The 21,132-nt window shown below is 36.0% G+C and overlaps 1 protein-coding gene across 8 annotated transcripts in view; it reads right to left on the bottom strand.

Annotated features, from left to right (window-relative positions):
- The window catches only part of KIF5C (kinesin family member 5C), a 228,390-nt gene that overhangs the window by 44,777 nt on the left and 162,481 nt on the right, over positions 1–21,132 (bottom strand). For all 8 annotated transcript variants that reach the window (XR_012474162.1, XR_012474159.1, XR_012474160.1 and 5 more), the window contains 4 exons: positions 13,323–13,498; positions 9,241–9,309; positions 8,214–8,420; positions 5,183–5,329 (listed from right to left, as the gene is read on the bottom strand). Coding sequence is in view for 4 of the 8 variants with exons in the window: in XM_074215135.1 (XP_074071236.1) it covers positions 5,183–5,329; positions 8,214–8,420; positions 9,241–9,309; positions 13,323–13,498 (599 nt within the window). In the remaining 4 variants the exon portion in view is untranslated. The remainder of the gene's footprint in view (positions 1–5,182; positions 5,330–8,213; positions 8,421–9,240; positions 9,310–13,322; positions 13,499–21,132) is intronic.

Below are 21,132 nucleotides of genomic sequence, written 5' to 3'. Positions count from 1 at the left end.
TATCTTCTCTGTGTTTAGCATTGCCTAGAATTCCATTTTCAAAGCTGAAAGCTATAGACCAGAGCTTTCTGACTCCCAGAGTAATGGATCATTTTACTTAAGCTAGTTACATTTCTGATTAAAGTGTCCTTGCCCATAAAACATTCCTCACAGTGTCCTTCCTTTTAAATGTAAGAATAGTTCACATTGATATAATACTTGAGTAAAGCTCTTTTCTCATCATAACCCTTCAAGGCAAGCAGTAAAAGTGTTATTACTAACATGTGATTTGTCCACAGTCATATGAGTAACAAGTAACACATTCTGGATATTAACTTGGGTAAGACAGAGCTTTTCCTCCACACCACACTGTCTGTCTGTCTTAAATAAGAAACTAGAAGGATCTACAATCAGATTAGATCTCTTGTTTACTAGCATAAGGCCAACACAGAGAAAAAGTTAGAGAATATATACTGACTATATTCTTACATCATTTTCAAATTCATCAGCAAGTGGGGAAATAATTGGGGGAAATGGCCTTTTCCAACTTGACTTATCTCTCTGATACCATGAAAACAGGAAAGACAAGATTCTGCCCCCAACATCCTTTCCCCTCTGCCACCTTCCAAAGGTATAGAATTGTAAGGAATTAAAAGTAGATGAGTTATTGCCTTTTCTAGTCCAAAATGAAGACATGGCATAGGGGATTCCCTGTTTCAGAACCTAAAAGAAATCAAGGCAGGATTAAAAAGAAAAAAGGCAAGAAGCAGGAAAAACTAAGTTTCTATACTCTTTTGATTTACTTTTCTTGGAAATATTTTCCTTTTAATTTTGGTAGATGACAAAATAATTTTCAAGGTAGGTACCACTGATTTTAGAGAAAAATCAGTCTTTTCTCTTTTTTTTTAATGAAGATTCCAACTCACATCATTTTTGTTTTCTTTTTGTTTGGTAACAGACTGTTCCTCATAGCTTCACCAGATGCCTTGGATTTGAGTAGCATATCAGAAATACAAGACACAGAAAAAAGTCTCTAATCTATTACCTTCTGGCTTAAAAAAATCTACATATTGTACTGCCTCATCAATCCAGTTTAGTCATGGTGAGTGACTGGAGTAAGTCACTACTGGAGTAGTTGGCCATTCCTTTTATAGCTCATTTTACAAACAAGGAACTGAGGCAAAAAGAATTAAGGGGTTTGTCCAGTGTCTCAATGTTCGTAAGTGTATGAGGCCAGATTTGAACTCAGGAAGATGAGTCTTCTTGTTCTAGGCTTTGCATTCTATCTGCCACCTACCTGCTCCAATCAAATATCCCTGATCAAATAAGAAAAGTTTCTACTCAGCAAGTGAATCTGAAGAAATGATAAACTTTCTCTCCAAGGAATACTACTTCTTTAAAAAAACACAGTCACTAAGAATTAAAATTATTAATGCTTGTCAATGAAATAAACTAAAGCTGAAAATCCTAGAATCTACTTTGAATCCTATTCTAATGGCACAAACTATGTTTACATACTATGTTTATCTGTACTATGTCAGTATGCAGGGTATGATTCAAATATACATCAGACATAATTTCTGCCCTCAAAGAGTTTATGCTATTTCAGAGGGTAAAGACAAGCAAACACATAATTATAATATTAGATAAGATATGATAAGTGCAATGTCAGAGATACTAGAGGTTCAGAGGGAAGGGTAGAGCATATTGGGATGGGGTCAGGGAGAGATTAGGGAAAACTTAATGGAGTAGATTGCATTTTAATTAAGTGCCCCAAATGGGAATATCATGATATCTACAGGCAGAAAGAGAGAGCTGGGATGGGAAGAAGAGGCAAATTTTCTAGGTAGAACTAGACAACATAAAGGGATAGAGACTATCAGTTTGGTTGGAAACTTAAGAGTACAAAACAAGGATAACAGAGAAGACAGAAAAACTAGATGGGAACTATATTTAGAAGGGCAACTTTGATTGTTAGGATAAGGAGCCTGGACTATCAGAAAAGCAATGGGGAGTAAATATGGGCTTTTGAAGAAAGAAATGATAGATTCAGATCTGACTCGGTATGAGGAAGAATATCATGGCAAAACTATAGGATGGACATATTATTTTAGGCACATTAATTTCAAATCTATTATGAAGTAAGCAAATAGCAATGAGGAAGGAAAGAAGGGGATAGACACAAGGAATATATACACAGAATCAGCAGAATGTGGCAACTAAATCGACAACTAATTGCAAGTAGGGTGGAGGGAGGGAAAAGAGCAACTTCCTAATAGTATCCAGTTGAGTATTTTAAATTATTTTATTCCTGCTTCAAATTCCCTAAGGCAGTGTTTTAATGCTCCAACACCCAGGCACTCCTTGATTTCATTTGCATTTTACATCAGCTCTATTTTGTAGCTTAACATAATGTCCTTTTTCATTGACAGAAAAAGGAGCCAACATTCCATAAATCAACTTTGCCTTTAATTTTAAAAGGCCTTGGTAATCAGCAAAATGTTAGGATTTTGTTTGTCTGAACCAATAAGTTCTTCCAAAAATTAAATCAAACCTTAAATAACCAAACTCCAATGAAATGGAATTAAACTCCATGATATCTGAATACTCTGCATTAAGGTTTCAGAATCATTCACAAGCATTTATTCCATAAAAAAAAAACCAGAGTTGAAGATATGTCACCTAGTTCAACATCTCCTTTCCCAGAAAACTAAGCTTTAAAAATACTCAAATTGAATTTTTCCTCACTATCCATAAAGTTCATCACTGAAAGATACAACAACTAAATAGCAGAGCCAGAACTCAGATTCAGCTCCCCCTTTTGACTACAAGTCCAATGGTCTTTCCTTCTCAACCTATACAATTCCTTACTCATAAACTGTCTACCTAAAAAGCAGGCAAGTATCATAAAAATAGTGTTTATTTTTTAAAAAATCATAAAAACATTGGTATAAATCAATAAATAAATTAAAGATAGATAAGAGAGAGAGGAAGGGATGGGATTGGATTTAAGGATTGGTCAACCTCAAATAACAGTGAATTTTCACTTTTCAAATAGTTATTTGAATATTATGCAGACAAAAGTCTCATGTATGTCTTCTGTGTCTTAAAACTATCTCCCTTTTAAAATTTAATCTCTGATTCTTTCTTAAAAGTCTGGAATTCAAGAGTGAGATACATTTTTCCTATATAACTATAGCAATATAGTTAATTCTAAGCCCTTAATTCTTAGAAGGCTGATTATCTGTAGAGCCTCCTTGTTTCTCCTTGCCTAAGTTATGACATTTTGTTACTTGTTAGCATGCCTCCTAAAAACTAGGCTTGTCATGAAGGATAGCTCAAATCTATCACTCACCAGTTCTTGAAATAGGTTTTACAGGGGAGAAGATTAGTATTTCTGCACTTCCATTATTCATTCTATGATCATTCTCCATTTCCATAATTAAAAATTATTTGAGCTGTTAGGTTAGATCAGACTTCTACAACACAGTGTTGCTGAAGTTAAAGATGGTATTGCTATATCCTCATGTAAGCTAGTTAGCTGTACTCTGTTCTTTGTCTATAAATGCAACTTTACTTCAGACAGTTTACATTAGAAGAAAAGTCCTTTATTGAAACTGTTTCTTAGCTTATCTTCCTCTTCTGATCCCCACCTTCCAGTCTTCTTCTACTCTCCCACCCCTTCAGTTGCTGAAAAGAAACATGAGATATGCAAATTTAGAGAATCTACCCCAAATGTTCATATGGATTACTTGTGAAGACCTGTGGTAGAGCATTCCAAGCTTGTAGTGACCTGATCAATCAGTCAGACACACTGTAACTTGACTCTAATGTAGTGATGACATTTTAGTCCTCTTTGAGAATGAAAGTCAATAACCAACCCTCTCCATTCCATTCTCCATAGTTGGTCTTTTGGACATTTCCCTACATGTGCATTATTTCCAATGTAATAAGTTAAACAAACTTCTTTACCATATCACCACTCTAAAATGGGAAAAATCAAGAGTAACAGCATTTAAATGCAGAATTAAATGCCACTATTATTTGATGGTGCCTTTTTCAGTTTTGTATTTGTAAAGATATGCAACATACAGAAATGTTGCTATTTAGTTGGTCTTTGTCAAGTATAGAATAATTTTTTTTTCTTTTTGTAAGTCAATGCGGTTAAGTGACTTGCCCAAGATCACACAGCTAGGTAATTAGTAAGTATATGAGGCCGGATTTGAACTCAGGTTCTCCTGACTCCAGGGCTAGTGCTCTAACCACTTCACAACCTAGCTGCCATGCCTGGAATAATTTCTTAAAAGTTAAAGATACACAACAGAGCAGTAAGACAAATTTTATCCCACCATATTTTGAAAGGAAAATAAATCCCTCTGTAAATAACTGTTAACTTTCATATCCACCAAGGTTTTTTTTTTCCTAACTCCCTATACATTCTCCCTAAATGTCACCTAATCAAGATCTGAATGTGAGCACAATCCATTAAATTGTAAGCCCTCTGAAAAAAGATACTGTCTTTTGCCTCTCTTTATATTTCCAGTGCTGAAAAAAAGTGCCTGCTATCGAGTAAACAGGAAATGGTCAATAAATATTTATTGACTGACTGGTTCCTAGAATTGAAAATCAAATGTCACCTTCTTCTCCCAACATATTCCCAACTTCACAGGATTAGCTTTCATAGCATGTAAGCTCCTTGAGGGCAAGGACTGTTTCATTTTTGTCTTTTGCATCCCCAGCACTCAGAAAGTGCTTGGCTTATGGCAGGCATTTCAAATGTGCTTATCTATCAATGGATTGATTGTTTAACCTGGCAGGGATCTTGGGGATCACTAAATCAAAGATTTAGGATTGAAAGGTATATTAGAACCCCCTTAATCCAAACTCTTTCATTTCAAAGATAAGAAACTGGGGACCAAAGAGGATTTCCAGTGTCAAATACATAATAAATAGCATAGCTGGGATTAAAACTCAGTTTCTCTAACTCTAAATCTAGTGTATAAACTATATAACCTCACTGATTCATTTTACCAAGATAAATGAAGCCAAAAAAACCAAATGATTGTCTAAGATCACACAGATAGTCAGTGGCAGAGCTGGAATATGAATCCAACATCTCTGATTACAAATTAATAAGTCCTTTTCCCTATGATGTGCTGACTTTATAAGAATGGACACCAAAATAAAGCTTGAGATGGCTTACCGTCTTCACATCATTGGTGCCAATAATTCCACCAATCTCCCCCAGATCCTTCAGCAGTAAATTCAGTATCTCCGTGGCTCGTTTTTTCTGGTGATTGCTCAACTCCTGCAACTGATTCAGTTCTCTTTGTGTAGTAGTCAAGGTAGTCTAGAAAGAATTCACCAATAGTATATTATTTTTTTTTAAAAAAAAAAGGACCTCATGTATAAAGTACATGACTTTAAGGAATATTATAAAGCATTACCCAGAAAAGAGTTCTTTTATTAGTATTAGTTATAAAAAATTCAGAAAGATGTTTGCTACTTTTAAAACCAAATATTGGCATCATTTATGTTATAAATATATATTTCTCAACTTATTCTGTGAAGGAAGAGAACAGAGAAGAAAGAAAAAAGAATTAGAGGAGAAAAATGAAAAAATAGAAGAGAAAAAGGAAGTAAAAGTAGAAAGGGAAGGAAAGGGGTTAAATTCAGATTGTTTTGATTCAGAACATTTCAATTGTTAAAAATGCAATAAATGTGATTTCTATTTCAACCCACATTCTACTTTTTTTTTTTTAGTTTTTGCAAGGCAATGGGGTTAAGTGGCTTGCCCAAGGCTACACAGCTAGGTAATTGCTAAGTGTCTGAGGTCACATTTGAACTCAGGTACTCCTGACTCCAGGGCAGGTGCTCTATCTATCGACTGCACCACCTAGCCACCCCCTACATTCTATTAAGAGCCCAATCACATCCCTAGCCTTTGTCTTCTAAGTGAATCCATTCTCTCAGATTTTTTCCTCACTTGGAAGATGGACTTATAGAATTGATAAGTCTCTTAACAATAATCACTATTAAATTTTTCTAAAACATTTTGCTCATGTAATAAATCCACAGAAACAATATTCTGAGAAGAATCAATTTAAAAATAGTTGTCCATTTTTTTCTATTCTTCTATTTAGAAAAATAAATTGAATGCAGATCATCTTTGTCACAAACAAAAAATCAAAGGGAGAGATTCTTTTTATTTTAAAAAGCTTAATTTTCTTACCAAAGCAATAAACAAACCAGTTTCTTATCCATTCCTAATATTTAATCATCAAAAAAAGAATTCCTTCTTGAGGGCAGCGATTTTCTCAATTTTTTATGTTTATATATAAGTTATCACTGTGTCTGGTACATAGTAGATGCTTTAAATTCTTATTAACTAACTCCATGAAACAACAAAATAGTTATCTTTGATTTCTTGGTATTTTTCTAGTTAACTGAACCTACAAAGAAAGCAAGTCCTTCCAGCAACAAAGACACATAAGTTAATACAAAGCAATTTACATAATTCTTCCAAATATATCTCTTACAATATAACACATTTTACTGATTAGACTATGAAAATGACTTGAGAACTAGCTAGTAGCACATAGTATATGAGTGATAAGGGAGTGAACAAAATTGTACTATAAAAAAAAAATCACTCATTGATACTGAGTAGGAAAAAAGCATTCTCAATGACTTCTCACTAGTTAAAAACATAATAGGACTTTAAACACAAGATTCCTTAAAAAAGGAATTCATGAATGTCTTTACAGTATTTCCAATACTTCTTTAATTTCAAAATTTCCAAAATTTATCTCCCCTATCTTGAGAAATTATTAGAAATGTCTCTGCTACCTAGCTGAGTTTATGAAGTCAATGACATCTCTTGCATCCCCTATGGTGAGTAGATTAAGTTTCACAGCACCATCTGCTAACACCCTTTGCCAATCCAGTTTGGATGACTTCCATAACACAGACTGGACAAATTCTCATGATGCCAAGCTATTATTCAGAGGTTCCCAGAGAAGCAGTCCACTACTGAACCTTGTTTCCTTCTCTCCCCTGCAAACACATTTGCCAAATGGTAAAGGGCAAAAAGCAGCAACTTACTCCCCAGACAGCTAACTATTAAGCCTTGTTGGAACCTAGAGTAGACTGACCTCATCACAAATTACATAGAACCAACACCACCTTTTCCAAGATGTAATAAGAAGGTGGCAGGGGCAGGGGGAGGCCAAGTAGAGGGGCAATGGAAAGGTCAGTTTAAAACAAGACAAATCAAGTTAAGTAGAATCTTAGAGAAATCAAAATAAAGGATAAGGCAAGATGTGGGGAGCAGTAGGTTTGAGGAAATAGAAAGACCTTGGAAGATAAAAGTAACTACAACTTCTCAACTCTGTCATTAGAGTTCAAAATTTTGTATCTGTTAGATTTCTGTGAGGAAATACCTTACAAAATTTTGTGAGGAAATACCTTACATACCTTGTAAGTGTGGGCAACTTTTATAAGTTTCATAAGGTTACAACTACAAGTTATTTTCCTCATTGAAAAGAACTTAAGGAAATGAATCAAAATATTCCACTATTCAGCCATACATTCATGTCTCCAATTGCATTACCATATACAATTAGTCAAGACATGATCCATTCTGACATTACACAGAATAAAATGGAGGATGTTTGTTGTTCAATTGTTTTTCAGTTCAGTTGTCCAACTCTTCATAATCCCATCTGGGGTTTTCTTGGCAAAAGATAATGGAGTGGTGGTTTGCCATTTCCCTCTCCCGCTCATTTTACAGATGAGAAATTGAGAGAAACAGAGTTAAGTGACTTGGTCAGGATCAACTGTGTCTGAGGCCAGATTTGAACATGGGAAGATGAATCTTCCTGACTCTAGGTCTGACACTCTATCCACTATACCACCTAGCTACCTAAAATGGAGGTTGATCTCCCACAATATTCCAGGGTTTAATCCTGAGACACCAGATTCCAGAATAGATATTTCAAGGAAATGGTTCAGCAAGCTGAGGAACATCTAACTAACTTTGGGAGTAGTTTTAAATGTCTACCAGGAAAACTTGTTCTCAAAACAAAGAAATCCATTCCATGCTTTTTTGTCAATTGTGACATCAATCCCCAAAATATTTAACACCTTTTAGTAGAAATGCAGAAGAACACCAAAACAGATAAGTAAACTAGAGAACCTCCCCCATCCCCACCCTCATTAGAAAATGTCCCAACCGTTTTCTGGGCTAGCTCATCAGTCAGCTGTTCATTGGCTCGGGTCTTGTCCTCTACTTCCTGTGACTTCTGGTCATAATTGACAGCTAGCTCCTCCAGAGCCTGAAGAACTTCTTTCACCTCATCCTTGGCAGCCTCATTCTCAATCTGGAGACGAGTCAGCTCCTCCTGAATCTTCTCATAGTCTCTTCGTGTGGATGCTAAAAGCTTTAAAAAAATTTTTTTTTAAGTTTTAGTCAAAGTAAGGACAAAGCTACAAAACAGAACAAAACTAATGGGAGTAGTGAATTGAAATAATAATACTGTTTTACATTTAATTGTATGTTTATTGTATGTGATTAGTAACTTCATGCAACTGCAGAAGACTGAATAAACTTTTATAAGTTTCATAAAATGTGGAGTGCTGAAAGCCAAAAATACATAAATACAATAAATACAAGAGAGGGAATCAGAAGTCTTTCAAAGCAGATTATTCTATTATCCCCATTTTGCAGATGGGATGATTAAGTCAAATTTCACTGGGGCAGGGACTATTTATTATCTAAATATTCAATAAGTGCTTTGAACACAGAAATGTCTGTTAAACTGATTTGGGGGAAGGAAATTGTTATATGGTAATCATTAATAAATAGGGAATCAGAAGTAAGAGCAGAGATTAGATTGAATTGTTAAAGTAGTGACAAATTCATGTTCCATCTCAAAGAGATAGACAAAGTTAAGACATTTTACAGCTCAAGATGAATGGAGACCTCACTAAATGAAGGAGGGAGGAAGGAAGGAAGGAAGGAAGGAAGGAAGGAGGGAAGGAGGGAAGGAAGGCAGGCAGACTGGATGGAAATCCTCAAGGTGCTAAGAAAGTCATAGACTGAGTGATGCCTCATTTTATAAATTGCACTCAAGCAGAAAACTCAACTAAAAAGTTTCATGGGGTTAAGCAAAGGTGATTTTTAAATCTCTTGGAAAAGTTGCAATTTGCAGAATTAAACAGAAATTCCAATAATTCTGTGTTTTTTGTTTGTGTCTTTACCTCATCCTGATCCAGCATCTGCTGCTTTAATTTTTCAGCCAGCTGGCTCTGCTGGTTAATTTCATCATCCTGAAATGAAACAGCACATTTAATTTTTTTTACAAGTGATTCCACTTTTGGCACCTAAGTTTCCAGAAAATTGCCACTAAGACATCAGATATAAATTTAATAATTGATTAAAGAGAAAATTATAACTCTTCTCTCCTACTAATTTCAGAAGATAAATAATTGGTTCCATGTTTTTATCTGATTAACATAAAATATCTATAAATCCACTTTTCATAATGGATAAACAGCTAAATGTTCTCTGAGGTGTAATATGCTACACAACCCTAATCCTACTCACCTGGAAATTACAAAAATACCAAGACAGTATAACTGAAAGTAACCTTAGGGGGACCTTCATGTGATGCCTTTTCTATGACTTATTGTAAAAGGAAAAAACAAGTACTTAGACCATCTTGTCTATTTTACAAAGATCCCAAATTATGAACATTTCAAAGATAGGAAGAGCTGCTACAAATTATCTGTAGCGGTTCTACCAGGATGTCTGCTGAAACCCCTTTACTTTTCAGTTGATTGGAAAACTCACTATTTCAGAAACTGGGAGGGATGGAGGAACCATGGAAAAGAGATACTTGGGTCGAAAAAACTGGTCAATTTAGAAAATGCCTAACTCAGCAAAACTCTAGAAACAGAAGTCTCAATTGACCCGGTATGAATAACGTACAGATATGATTTGTATTTTGGCTGAGAAATGAGAAATAGCAGCAATTTTATAGTTATGGGAAAGTATTTATCTTTGGCAATGAAACATTCCAGTAGAGAGATGAATTCCATTTGTAAATAAGGAAAAAAAATTCTGAAGGAGCAGGAAAGCAGAAGTTAATGCTTGGCTGAAGAGGTGGGGAGAGTGATGAGAAAGGGGCAACTATTGATTCGGTGGTAAGGGATCTTCTTCCTGGGCAAATTCATCTTTTTCGTTCTAATTTTCTGCCACTAGATGTTGCTGCTGTCAAAGCCTGGATGTTGGCTCTTTAAGCCCTTTGTAACTGGAGTGTAAATTTGTTCCCTTGGCTTTCACCTGATAAGCTACCCACCCCCAGATGTGGGCGGAACAGCAGGCATGAGCTGCCTAGCAGCAGAAGATTAACTCTGCATGCTCCGCTATCATTTTCATCGTTTCAAATAAAATTTGGAAGTATAGACTTCAAAATGCTACACAAAACAATCCTTATTCACACATTGTCTTTCTCTGGGGAAAAAGGAAGAGTTAAGAACATAAAAATAAAGTTCTAGTACCTAACTGAACAGTCATCTAATATCAATCTACAACAGAGGAGGGCTAGGAATTTGACATGCAGTAACATGCAGCCTTTTTCTAAAAATGGATAGGATGAAGCAGAAGGGGCTTGTTGTTCTCCTGGGGGGTTCCCTCTAAGAGACTGACCTTCAAAGCTGTCAACTAACAAGCTACAGCTTTTGATGTAGAAATAATATTCTAAAGCCAGTGTTTGGCTACCTATGCCTTCCATTCCCTGCCGACAGTATTATTTCTAACTTCTCTTTTCTCTTGTATGGTTGCCTTTGAAATAATTTCTCTATAGGCTTTTTTATACCAATAAATCTTCAATTATTGAACAAACTATACAGAGGAGTTCTATTACCCAATTCCAAATCCAAATTAGATTTCTGTCATGAGTAAGTGTACCAAAAGAAAACCTCCCAAAATGGTGCTTTTGTTATAAGAATCTGGCACTGTCAGTGTCTTGTTTTCTAAATTTAGAATGTAGGTAACTGGAGAAGAGGATGTTTTTGTTAATGTTCTTTGGCACTCTGCAGGTGTTGCATAAACATCCAAATAAAGTAAAAGAGAAGACTACGCAGTGATTGCCAACTCTTCTCCTGGGACCTAGAAGTGACCATGATGAGTAACAGGTGAAGACAAAATCAAGTTGGAATCAGCTCTTTCTCTTACCATAGTGTCAAAGAACCAGAACTATTCCACTTACTACGAAACACGTGATTTTGCTGCATATCTTTGTGATTTCTGAAAATTCAATTATTAATTCCAAAAAAAGAAGTGAAACACAAGTAACAATTTCAGATTAGCTCTGCCCTATAATCCTGAAAATTTCTTTCCTATTAATATGCAAAGAAAATATCGTCTTTCATTCAAGTCCTATTCTGATGTCTCATCATGGCTGCCTCAAAGGCTCTCCAAGAAGAGCTTTGGAAGAATCTAACAGGGCTGAAAGTCTTTAAGTATGGGCCTACTGAGGACTAACCCAAAAATGGTCAGAGAGGTTTATCACTAAAATGTTAACATCCTGCTCACTGATTTTGACCAAAGCATCTCATGAACTCTCTCTGCTATTGTTGGAATCAAAGAGAAATACTAAACCAAGGAAATATTACACATTTTAAGAGTCATGTCCATGTCCTTGAGGACATCAAGACATTTTCACATGTGATAACAATTCTTTCAACTCTTCATAAATGGTTTCTGCACAAAAATTTTGTATAGCAAAGAAAAAGCAATACCATCTCTTGTAGTTAAAAGATCAATTAACAAAGCTCTCATGGAAATGAAAGTGCATTACAGACAAATTCATAAGGGCCAGATTACCCCCAATTTAACCACTGGATGTATAAAATAAATTCAGAAATAGTGAACACAAAAAGATCCCTTAATACAACAGACTGCAGACAACTCCCTAATCAGATATTGGATGCTGAGCATTTATTCCAATCAGAGGACATGTAGGAAATGGCTGTATTCACATTACAAAATTGCTCAATGTGAATCTCGGGAATCCCCAGAGCCATTTAGGAAGAGATTCAGTAGAATTAAATTGCACCAAAAATATAAGTAACCTTTTAAAAGGTGAACTGAAAAAAATTTAGAATATACCAAAGACAAATATCAGCATGGTATAAATCATCCATATAATATCTATTACTTTTAGGATCCCTACCCTTTCCTTCATTGGGCATGTATAGACATCATTTTTTTCAAGGTCTTTTCTACTCTCTCTCCAGCAAGTACATCAAAACATGTATCATATGAATGGGCATTAAAATATAAGTCTCCCAACTCTACATGTTTAAATACTTTCAATATTACATGCACTGAAAAAACAGTTTTCCAAGTGCCAAACATTTTGGGCTTCCCAAGTTTTAGCATACCCAAAATGAAATGGTCAAATATCCTTTAGATGGGGAACTAAAGATGAAGTGGGATGGCCAACTTCCTGCAGAATTCAAGAACACATTTTGCCTTTGGGAAAAGTTACTCTTTATCTCAAAATTAGGTCTAGTGGGAGTGTGCATTGGCTCCCTTCCCTAATTCTCCCTGTTCTATCTTTATGAAACAATCATCAAGTATCACACTGGTTAGTCTTAACAATTCAATTAAATTTCATTCCAGCTTAGAAATTCACTGATATTATTTTTGTATCTCCTAGAGTTATAGACTGAGAGTGATGGGGCGGGGAGGCAAGATGGACATTAAAATCCATTTACCAACTTCTAAGAATTCTTTTGGAAAACCCTATTCATATCTAAAGGAAGGGAATACTTTTTTTTATTTTTTTTTCCAGGGCAATGGGGTTAAGTGGCTTGCCCAAGGCCACACAGCCAGGTTATTATAAGTGTCTGAGGCCAGATTTGAACTCAAGTACACCTGACTCCAGGGCCAGTGCTCTATCCACTTAGCCACTTAGCTGCCCCCCTCCCCAGGACTGCTTTTCTTTTTTTTAGATTTTTTTGCAAGGCAATGGGGTCAAGTGGCTTGCCCAAGGCCATACGGCTAGGTAATTATTAAGTGTCTGAGGCTGGATTTGAACTCAGGTACTCCTGACTCCAGGGCCAGTGCTCTATCCACTATGCCACCTAGCCACCCCTACACCACCTAGCCGCCCCCCAGGACTGCTTTTTAAGCTGAATTAACCCCAGATAATATGTTTCTTTGGTATAACAGAGAAACCATTGAAAATGTTTGCATGCTAATGATCTCGACTTCTTGCTTGTCATAATTATAAACATGTACCTCCTCCCCAAAGAAATTTAAAGGGCCAAACCTTATCATCCAACTGTCTGTACAAGCAGGTTATCTCCTCATCATACTTCTGTTTCTCCTCTGTGGAGATGCTAGAGACAACAGGGGCCATGTTATCTATGATGGGTGTATTGTCACAGGGTTCCAGATTTTTCTGGTCCTTAGCGCTGATCTGTTCATCTTCAGGCACAGCTTCCCCTGTTTAAGAAAGAAATCCAAAACCACAGCACAAAGGATTATAGTGTGTTAAAGGAAACTTGGCACTCAAGGTTAAAATGTAAAATCTGGTTTTGAAAATTGTCATTTAGGGTAGAGGATGAGGACAAGGTAACAAACATCAATTCCCAAAAATTATCATTTAATTAAGAACATTATCAATCAGTCAGCTTCAATATTACACTCCTATTAAGTGCTTGGCATTGCTTTGGCTGTAAGGATACACCACAAAAATTAAACAGTTCCTGGTTTCAATGAGTTATTTATAATTTTTTCCATTTAGCTAGAGAGGATGCAGCTAATTGTACAAAACAAGTCTGGAGACAAAAAGACTAAATGACATCAATCCTGCTATATATAGATCACTTCATCCCTAGACAATTTGACAAGTGAATTTTTTATCTACATCTTTTCTTGTTTAAAGAGTTTCAACAGACACCTCACTATTTCTCTACTCAGTATATAGCAGGATTCAAAGTAAACTGTGGAGGCATGCTAATTGCTAATTGTGTGAGTTCTTCATTAAAAGAAACACCCAAATCAAGGACCAAGGAAGATCTATGATTATCAGAAGACTATAGAATGTGAACCTCCTGATTTTCACTATCCTGAAGTCTGGAGCAGTTTCATTTCTTCCAGACCCTAAATGCTCCATAGCCAATTCATCACTTGATACTCAAATATGTCCCACCACCCTTAGGAAATGTAGCTTTTCTTGCAGCAGAAACAGAGTTCAGGCATGACATTTGCCTATAAATAAAGAATTAATGAACCAACCAATAAACAAATTATGGTATAAGAGGGAAAAGAATGAGGGAGGGAGGGAGGGAGGGAGGGAGGGAGGGAGAGAGAGAGAGAGAGAGAGAGAGAGAGAGAGAGAGAGAGGAGAGAGAGAGAGAGAGGAGAGAGAGAAAGGAAGGAAAGAAGGGGAAAAAGTAAGGAAGGTTATTGAGACCTCTTTTTTCTTTTTTTAATGCAAAGAAAGTCCAGAAAGCACAAACAAGAAGGATAGCTTGAAAGTTACACTCTGTGTGTGTATGTGAATGACTGAGAAAGATAGCTTTACATAATAAATAATAACTTCATGTATGCTTCTCCCTTTCTCACCCCTTTTCAGATCTATGTATATAGAAATGACAATCTTATCTGATATTTAATTTTACAACAAAAATAATTTTTTAAAATAACCAATAATATTTATACATGTGTGTACATGTGTGGTTTAATTGTAGACAGAGCTTTAGTACTGCTTCCCAGAATGCTAAGAATATTTGTTGCTATGGTTGAGGAAGAGAGAAAATGATAATTGCTTAGGGATTTCACAAAGGTAGATATAAATTGAAGAATATTAAAAGTGGAATTCTCAACTTGTCCAATGGCTAACAGCAGTCACACATTGTAAAGAACACACAAAAGAAACTCTAATTAAATCTCTTTGCCCAGACTTGTCTTTGAAAGATGTTTTCCTAGTGGTTGAAAAAGAATCAAATACACATACACAGACACATATATCTGATATTTCCATTCTGTTATTTACCATTAAACCATTAATTATCATTTTGATAAAATGCATATGCCTTCATAATGTGCCATATCAAAACCCACTTAAGCAACTATTTATAGAATCTAAGGTGTACTCCCTCTTCCAGGAAGCATTTCTCAGACAAAATGAATAAGTGATTTCCCAAGCCCAAGATCTCATTAATAATACTGTTTATGCTTTGAAAAAAACATTAGAATTCTGCACTCATACATGTCAATATACACAAAACAGTATGATGACTTGACCTCGGTGCTTAATATTTCTCTCTTCCTTGCTAAATTGCAAGATGGTACAATAATTACTAAATGTCAATGAGACTTTCCAATATTCACATTTTCTTTTTTTTAAATCAGTATAATGACTTAATTTTTAATGAGTTGGCTTTCATTTTTAGTTCAGTGTTTGAACCCAAACTAGAATGAACAATTAACACTGAAACAACATTTTTTCAATAGTATCTACTGAGCCATCTTGAATTATAACATATATAGATTTTCTCAAATTATTGACCCCATTATAACTAGAAAAGTCTTTCAAACTGAATCTGGTCTGAATCAATATTTCATTTAGGTCAAATGCTTAATTTAAAGTAATCACCAGCAAACTCAGTTCACAGATGTGAGCCTGCCCATTTCATTTAGCCACTATTTATTAGGCTCATATAAATGTGGAGCTAGAAAGGCCATAGAGTTCAACCTACTAATTTTACAGATGAGGAAATTAAGGCACAGAGAGTTTGAGTAATTTTCCCATAATAACATAGGTGGTAAGTATCTGAAGGGATATCTGAAGCTAAATCTTCCAACAAGCCCAGAACCCTCTCCACTACAGTAGAATTAAATTTTGTATAAATCACCATTTCCAGTCCTGAGGGATGAATAACGTTTGGTCCCCTGAGATTGCTTTCTAATAGATAACCCAGGTAAGAGAGAAGAGATACAGAACTATACTTTTGTTCAAAATATCTCTCTAGAGCCAGACACACTCATGCACCAGTGAAACAGTAATCTAGTCCTTCAATTCAAGTTTCTGGAACCCAGATTATTATTCTAGCTAATGAATGTGCCATATCATTCAGGGTCAATGTTCATTTCTAGTTTGAGAAAAGACTACTGATCTCCACATCTGAATAAAACAACTAGAAAAAATGAACTCAGTCAATTCTGCGCCAGTTCACTTTAACCCTATGGACAATACAGGCAAGAAATATGGAAGGAACATGCAACTCTGCTTCTTTTCATCCTAAATAGTTCTAAAGGTAGTATTCTATGTAAGGCTGAATAATCACGTCATTTAGAAAACTCTCCAGTAAAGAAATTTCCTCTTATTTGTTAGATTCAACATCTTTGCTGCAATTGCAGTAGTGTCAAACTCAAATAGAAACAGATCCTCCTTTGTCCACATTTTGACTTAGAAAGCCACAAATTAACACCTTTATTTTAATGTATTTTTATTTATTTTGTTAAATATTTCCCAATTACATTTCAACCTGATTCCAAGAAAACTGTGGAAGTTTTGCTAGGCAAGGGGTCTGATTAGTTTGACTCCTTTGACCCAGAGCACTGATGATTAAGTGTCTTCTCCAGCCAGTAAATAAATGTCAGAGATAGGATTTGAGGGGTGGCTAGGTGGCGTAGTGGATAAAGTACCGGCCTTGGAGTCAGGAGTACCTGGGTTCAAATCTGGTCTCAGACACTTAATAATTACCTAGCTGTGTGGCCTTGGGCAAGCCACTTAACCCCATTTGCCTTGCAAAAACCTAAAAACAAACAAAAAAAAAGAGATAGGATTTGAACCCAGATCTTCATGGTTTCAAGGTCAGCTCTTTACCCTCCTACATCACAAATACCAAATGCAGGCCACATGCAGCCCACAACCATCTCAAAGTTTTAAAATGTAATTGGGAGGGATGACTAGGTGGCACAATGGATAGAGCACTGGCCTTGGAGTCAGGAGTACCTAAGTTCAAATCCAGCCTCAGACACTTAATAATTACCTAGCTGTGTGGCCTTGAGCAAGCCACTTAACCTTGTTTGCCTTGCAAAAACCTAAAGAAAAATGTAATTGGGAAAAATTTAACAAAATAAAAATATAATACTATATAGATAATGTTAATATGTGGTTTTCTAAGTAAATAAGCAAGCATTTATAGGGATTCCCTATGTGTAATCTAGTGGTCCATTTTTAAATTGAGTTTGACACTACTACTATATAACATGCTGACCATTTCTTCATATTTATAGAGTTAATTTCTGGGCAGGGGGCTTAGAGGGCAGAGCATCACATCTTTGTGGTCAGAACTGTGTAACTAAATGAATACAGGATTATTACTAAATCCCCTTTTAGCTATTTTTTGTGCCATAAAAAATAAAAATTTGAGGTGTACAGTCACTTTCTAGCTTGTCTTAAACAATACTACCTCTGAATCAAAACAGTAGTTTCTCCCCCACAAAGGTACCTTTTAATAAAGAGTTCTTTGGCGCTACTATTCAGAAGGTCATACAATCAGGATTATTCTTTGTTGTACCCCATCAGACAGGAAAGAACAAAGCTAAGTCCCATAGGAACAAAAGCAACAGAGAGGATGACCAGAGCCTAGCCGTATTGCCTAGACATCAGCAAAGAGACTGGCTATTCTGAGACCAGTTGCCCTCCAGAAGAGCCATGGAATGATTTCCAGAGCTACCCTTGGTAAATAAACTGTCCAGCTCACAAACACATTTGGGGATTGTAAATTCCCAGAACTATGCAAGAGCTGACACCAGGCAATCTGTCTCCATGGCAATCTCACCCGTTAATCGAGAAATATTCCCTGCACTGCAGTGGACTGAGTCTCTGGAGAAGGCCCCACAAGGCGATTACTGAATAACTGATTGCAACATAGACGACAGCTACAAACAGACTGAGAAATACAAGCATTGAAAGATGTGGAGTAGGGGAGTAGGGAAAAAGGAGGATCAAATTAAGATAAATGTGCACTTCCTGCTCACTCCTTAAAAGCAGGTTTCTCATGCCCCAGGACCTTCTACCTGCTGTCTATAGGGAAAAGAGCTGTTAGACTGATAAGTATCTAAACTGGCTAGAATGAGAGGCTTTCACCTGATAGGAAATGTTCACTGTTTTAAATAAGCATCCTGCGCTTTACAGTTGACAGGTGCAATTACCTTTTAAGGGCTAAAAAAATTGTATGTGTGCCTCTATGATTGTGTCTGTGTCTGTGTCTGTGTCTGTGTCTGTGTCTGTGTCTTTGTCTGTGTGTATACACACTGGAGCATTCACTTAAATCACACATATAAGGTTTGCAGGGAGGTTTTAATTATAAAATTTAAAATTCCAGAATGAAGAAATGACAATTCTATGAACAAATAGGAAAAAAATCCCATACATTTCAGCAGACAATAATGAGAGACTAATCAGGAATTCTCACAGAAATATTAATTAAAATTCTAAAACATATTTTTAAAAAGAAATCATTAGCTTGTCAGTAATTCATTAAAATTTCACACATGAAATAGCAACCACCTAGTCATCCCTTTCATGATCCTGATCCCTAGGGAACTAGAGAAAGTAGAATACTAATTTCATCTCCTCTGCAACTCAGGCAGGATAGACTTACTGGTCATCTCATTATTTCAATCTAAAAACCATAATACAACAGGCAAATTAAGTATTTTCTCTTAATATCAATTAAATAGACACAAAGGTAGTAATAATGGCACACAATTTCCACATCAAAGAAGTGAAAAAGAAATCTCTATATAGTCATATGAGACAGTATTTATTCTATGAGTTACTATATGCATAAATGGAAAATGAAAATATCTATTCCCTTATACTAATCATTTTGCACATATATATCATCTTTTCCCCAATGTGCTTATTGTACCTAATAAGTCAATTGTAATTTTTTAAAATTACTTTTTTATGAACTGGTATTACCATACTTTATATTACAACATCTTTTTTTTTAATTCCCAACCTCTTTAAAAAGACTGGATAGCTATCCAAATGTCCATTCTGAATGTCACATTCTTAGCTATTCTCTGCACAGCAGGAAGGGATCCTGAAATTCTAACAATCACCCACTACAATGCTAATTTCCCAGTGTCATTTCTCAGCATGAATCAGAAGGAAGAGCTACCAAATCTCTCTGGGTTTAATGTTAAAATAGCAATCCTCTTTTGGATTAGGAAAGACAGCACATCTACAAATCCCCAGATCTGAAACCATCTAATGGATTTATCTAGCACCTATGTTCTAGCAGCTTTCAAATGACTTCTAAAATCAATAATTAGCCTACTCCAGTACCTTCCTGGTTTTGCTGGCTTTTGTCATTTGTAATGGAATCACTTCTTTGCAAGGCAGCAACAGATGGGGCTAAATTTGTGGCTGGCCTGTTGCTCAACATAAAACTTGAATTATTTATAGGGCCCTGAAGATTCACTGTCTGTTACACAGTGTCTCCTTCCCACTGGTTGCTAGGTCCTTGACAAATTTTGACCCAAGTGCCTGTGAATGGGGTGGCAAAAAATAAAAAAGAAAGAAAGAAAAATTCCAAGTCTCTGGCTTTACTTAGCACACTATTTTTTAATCCATGATACAAAGAGTCATTGAAGAAAATAAGTCAACTAGAAGATTTACAAGGGAATTATAACCAAAGATCACTGTAAACTATGCCCAAAGGGATTTTAGAGTGATTTCTTGATACCTAAACATTTTCTAAAGCTCTGATGACTGAATAAAACAAACAAAAACCTCTATGCTTGAAACTATAGTTCATCTTCCCTGGGTTTGTCCAGTTCAATTTCATGCATAAGATATGTTTTATTAAAAAAATGTCTTTTAAAAAGCAACTGACACAGATGGTTAAAAAAAATTCCACTTCTCAACAAAAAGGAATTATTAAGTATCTACTATCTGTAAGGGATTATGCTAAGATCTCTGGAAATGCTATGGTGTTTTATCTTTGTTCAGTAAAAATCTTAAATTTGATTTTGTTGCCTATATTGAGTAGACTAAACAAATTCTTGTGACTGAGGGACACTGGAAAACTTCACCTGTCCAAAAATGTCTTTTTCCTTCCACCCTAAGTTTGATGACAAGGTATTGCCATTCCATCTTGCCTATCATTAAAAACTGGGATTTAGGTTGGTTAGCAAAGACAGGACCATTGTCTTAAGAAAACCCCTGTAAAATTGTACACATGACCCTAGGAGGAAGGAGAGTCTAGAAGCTTCCTTTTAATTGCCACCAATTGCACAGATTAGTTTATGGAGTCTGCAATTTCACATTGGCAGGTAGAGAACCTGAGGTCTTCCTTCTTCAAGGTCTCTCCCCACTCCAGCTCATCCTCCACTCCCAACTGATCTTTCCAAAGTGCATCTAGTCATGTCATTGCCCCTAGTCAATCAACTCTGGTGGCTCCCTCTTCAGGATCCAATAGAAAATTATATTTAGCATTTACAGTCCTCCATAACTTGGCCTCTTTTTACCTTTCTAGTGTTCTTGCACTTTACATATACTATCTCCCTAGCATATTCTACAATCCAGGAAAAGTGATCTCCTGCCATTTTCACTAGCTGTCCCCAAGCATGGATTGCTCTCCTTCCTCATCTCAACCTCTCAGTTTCCCTGACTTCTTTCAAGTCTTGAATAAAACCATCTGCAACAGGAAGCCTCTTCTAATTTTCCTTATTAATGCTAAACCCTTCCCTCTATGGATTATCTCCATCTTGTCTGCATATAACTGTTTGTATATTATCTCCCTCATCAAAATGTGAGTTGCTTGAGAGCAAGGACTTGGCTTTTACTTTCTTTTTTGTCTATGTGGCAATGCTAGTCAACAGTCTGAGCACTATAGAGAACATAAGGATAACGGTGAATAGACATTATAAAGGGGACTGGATATCAATAGAGCAACAAGTTCTGGGTACCCAGAGTTGACATATGGGGACACTACACTTGGATTGGGCACACCAGTACCCCCAGGAGAGCCTAAACAACAGGGAAGACACTAGTCCAAAAAAATGGGTCATCCAAAGGAGCTGCTTAAAAAGAAGCTTATAATGAGATT

Source organism: Macrotis lagotis, chromosome 1, assembly GCF_037893015.1.
Source record: "Macrotis lagotis isolate mMagLag1 chromosome 1, bilby.v1.9.chrom.fasta, whole genome shotgun sequence".
NCBI classification, from domain to species: Eukaryota; Metazoa; Chordata; class Mammalia; order Peramelemorphia; family Peramelidae; genus Macrotis; species Macrotis lagotis.
The sequence above is the reverse complement of the archived record's forward strand: the minus strand, read 5'-3'. Positions and strand labels throughout refer to the sequence as shown.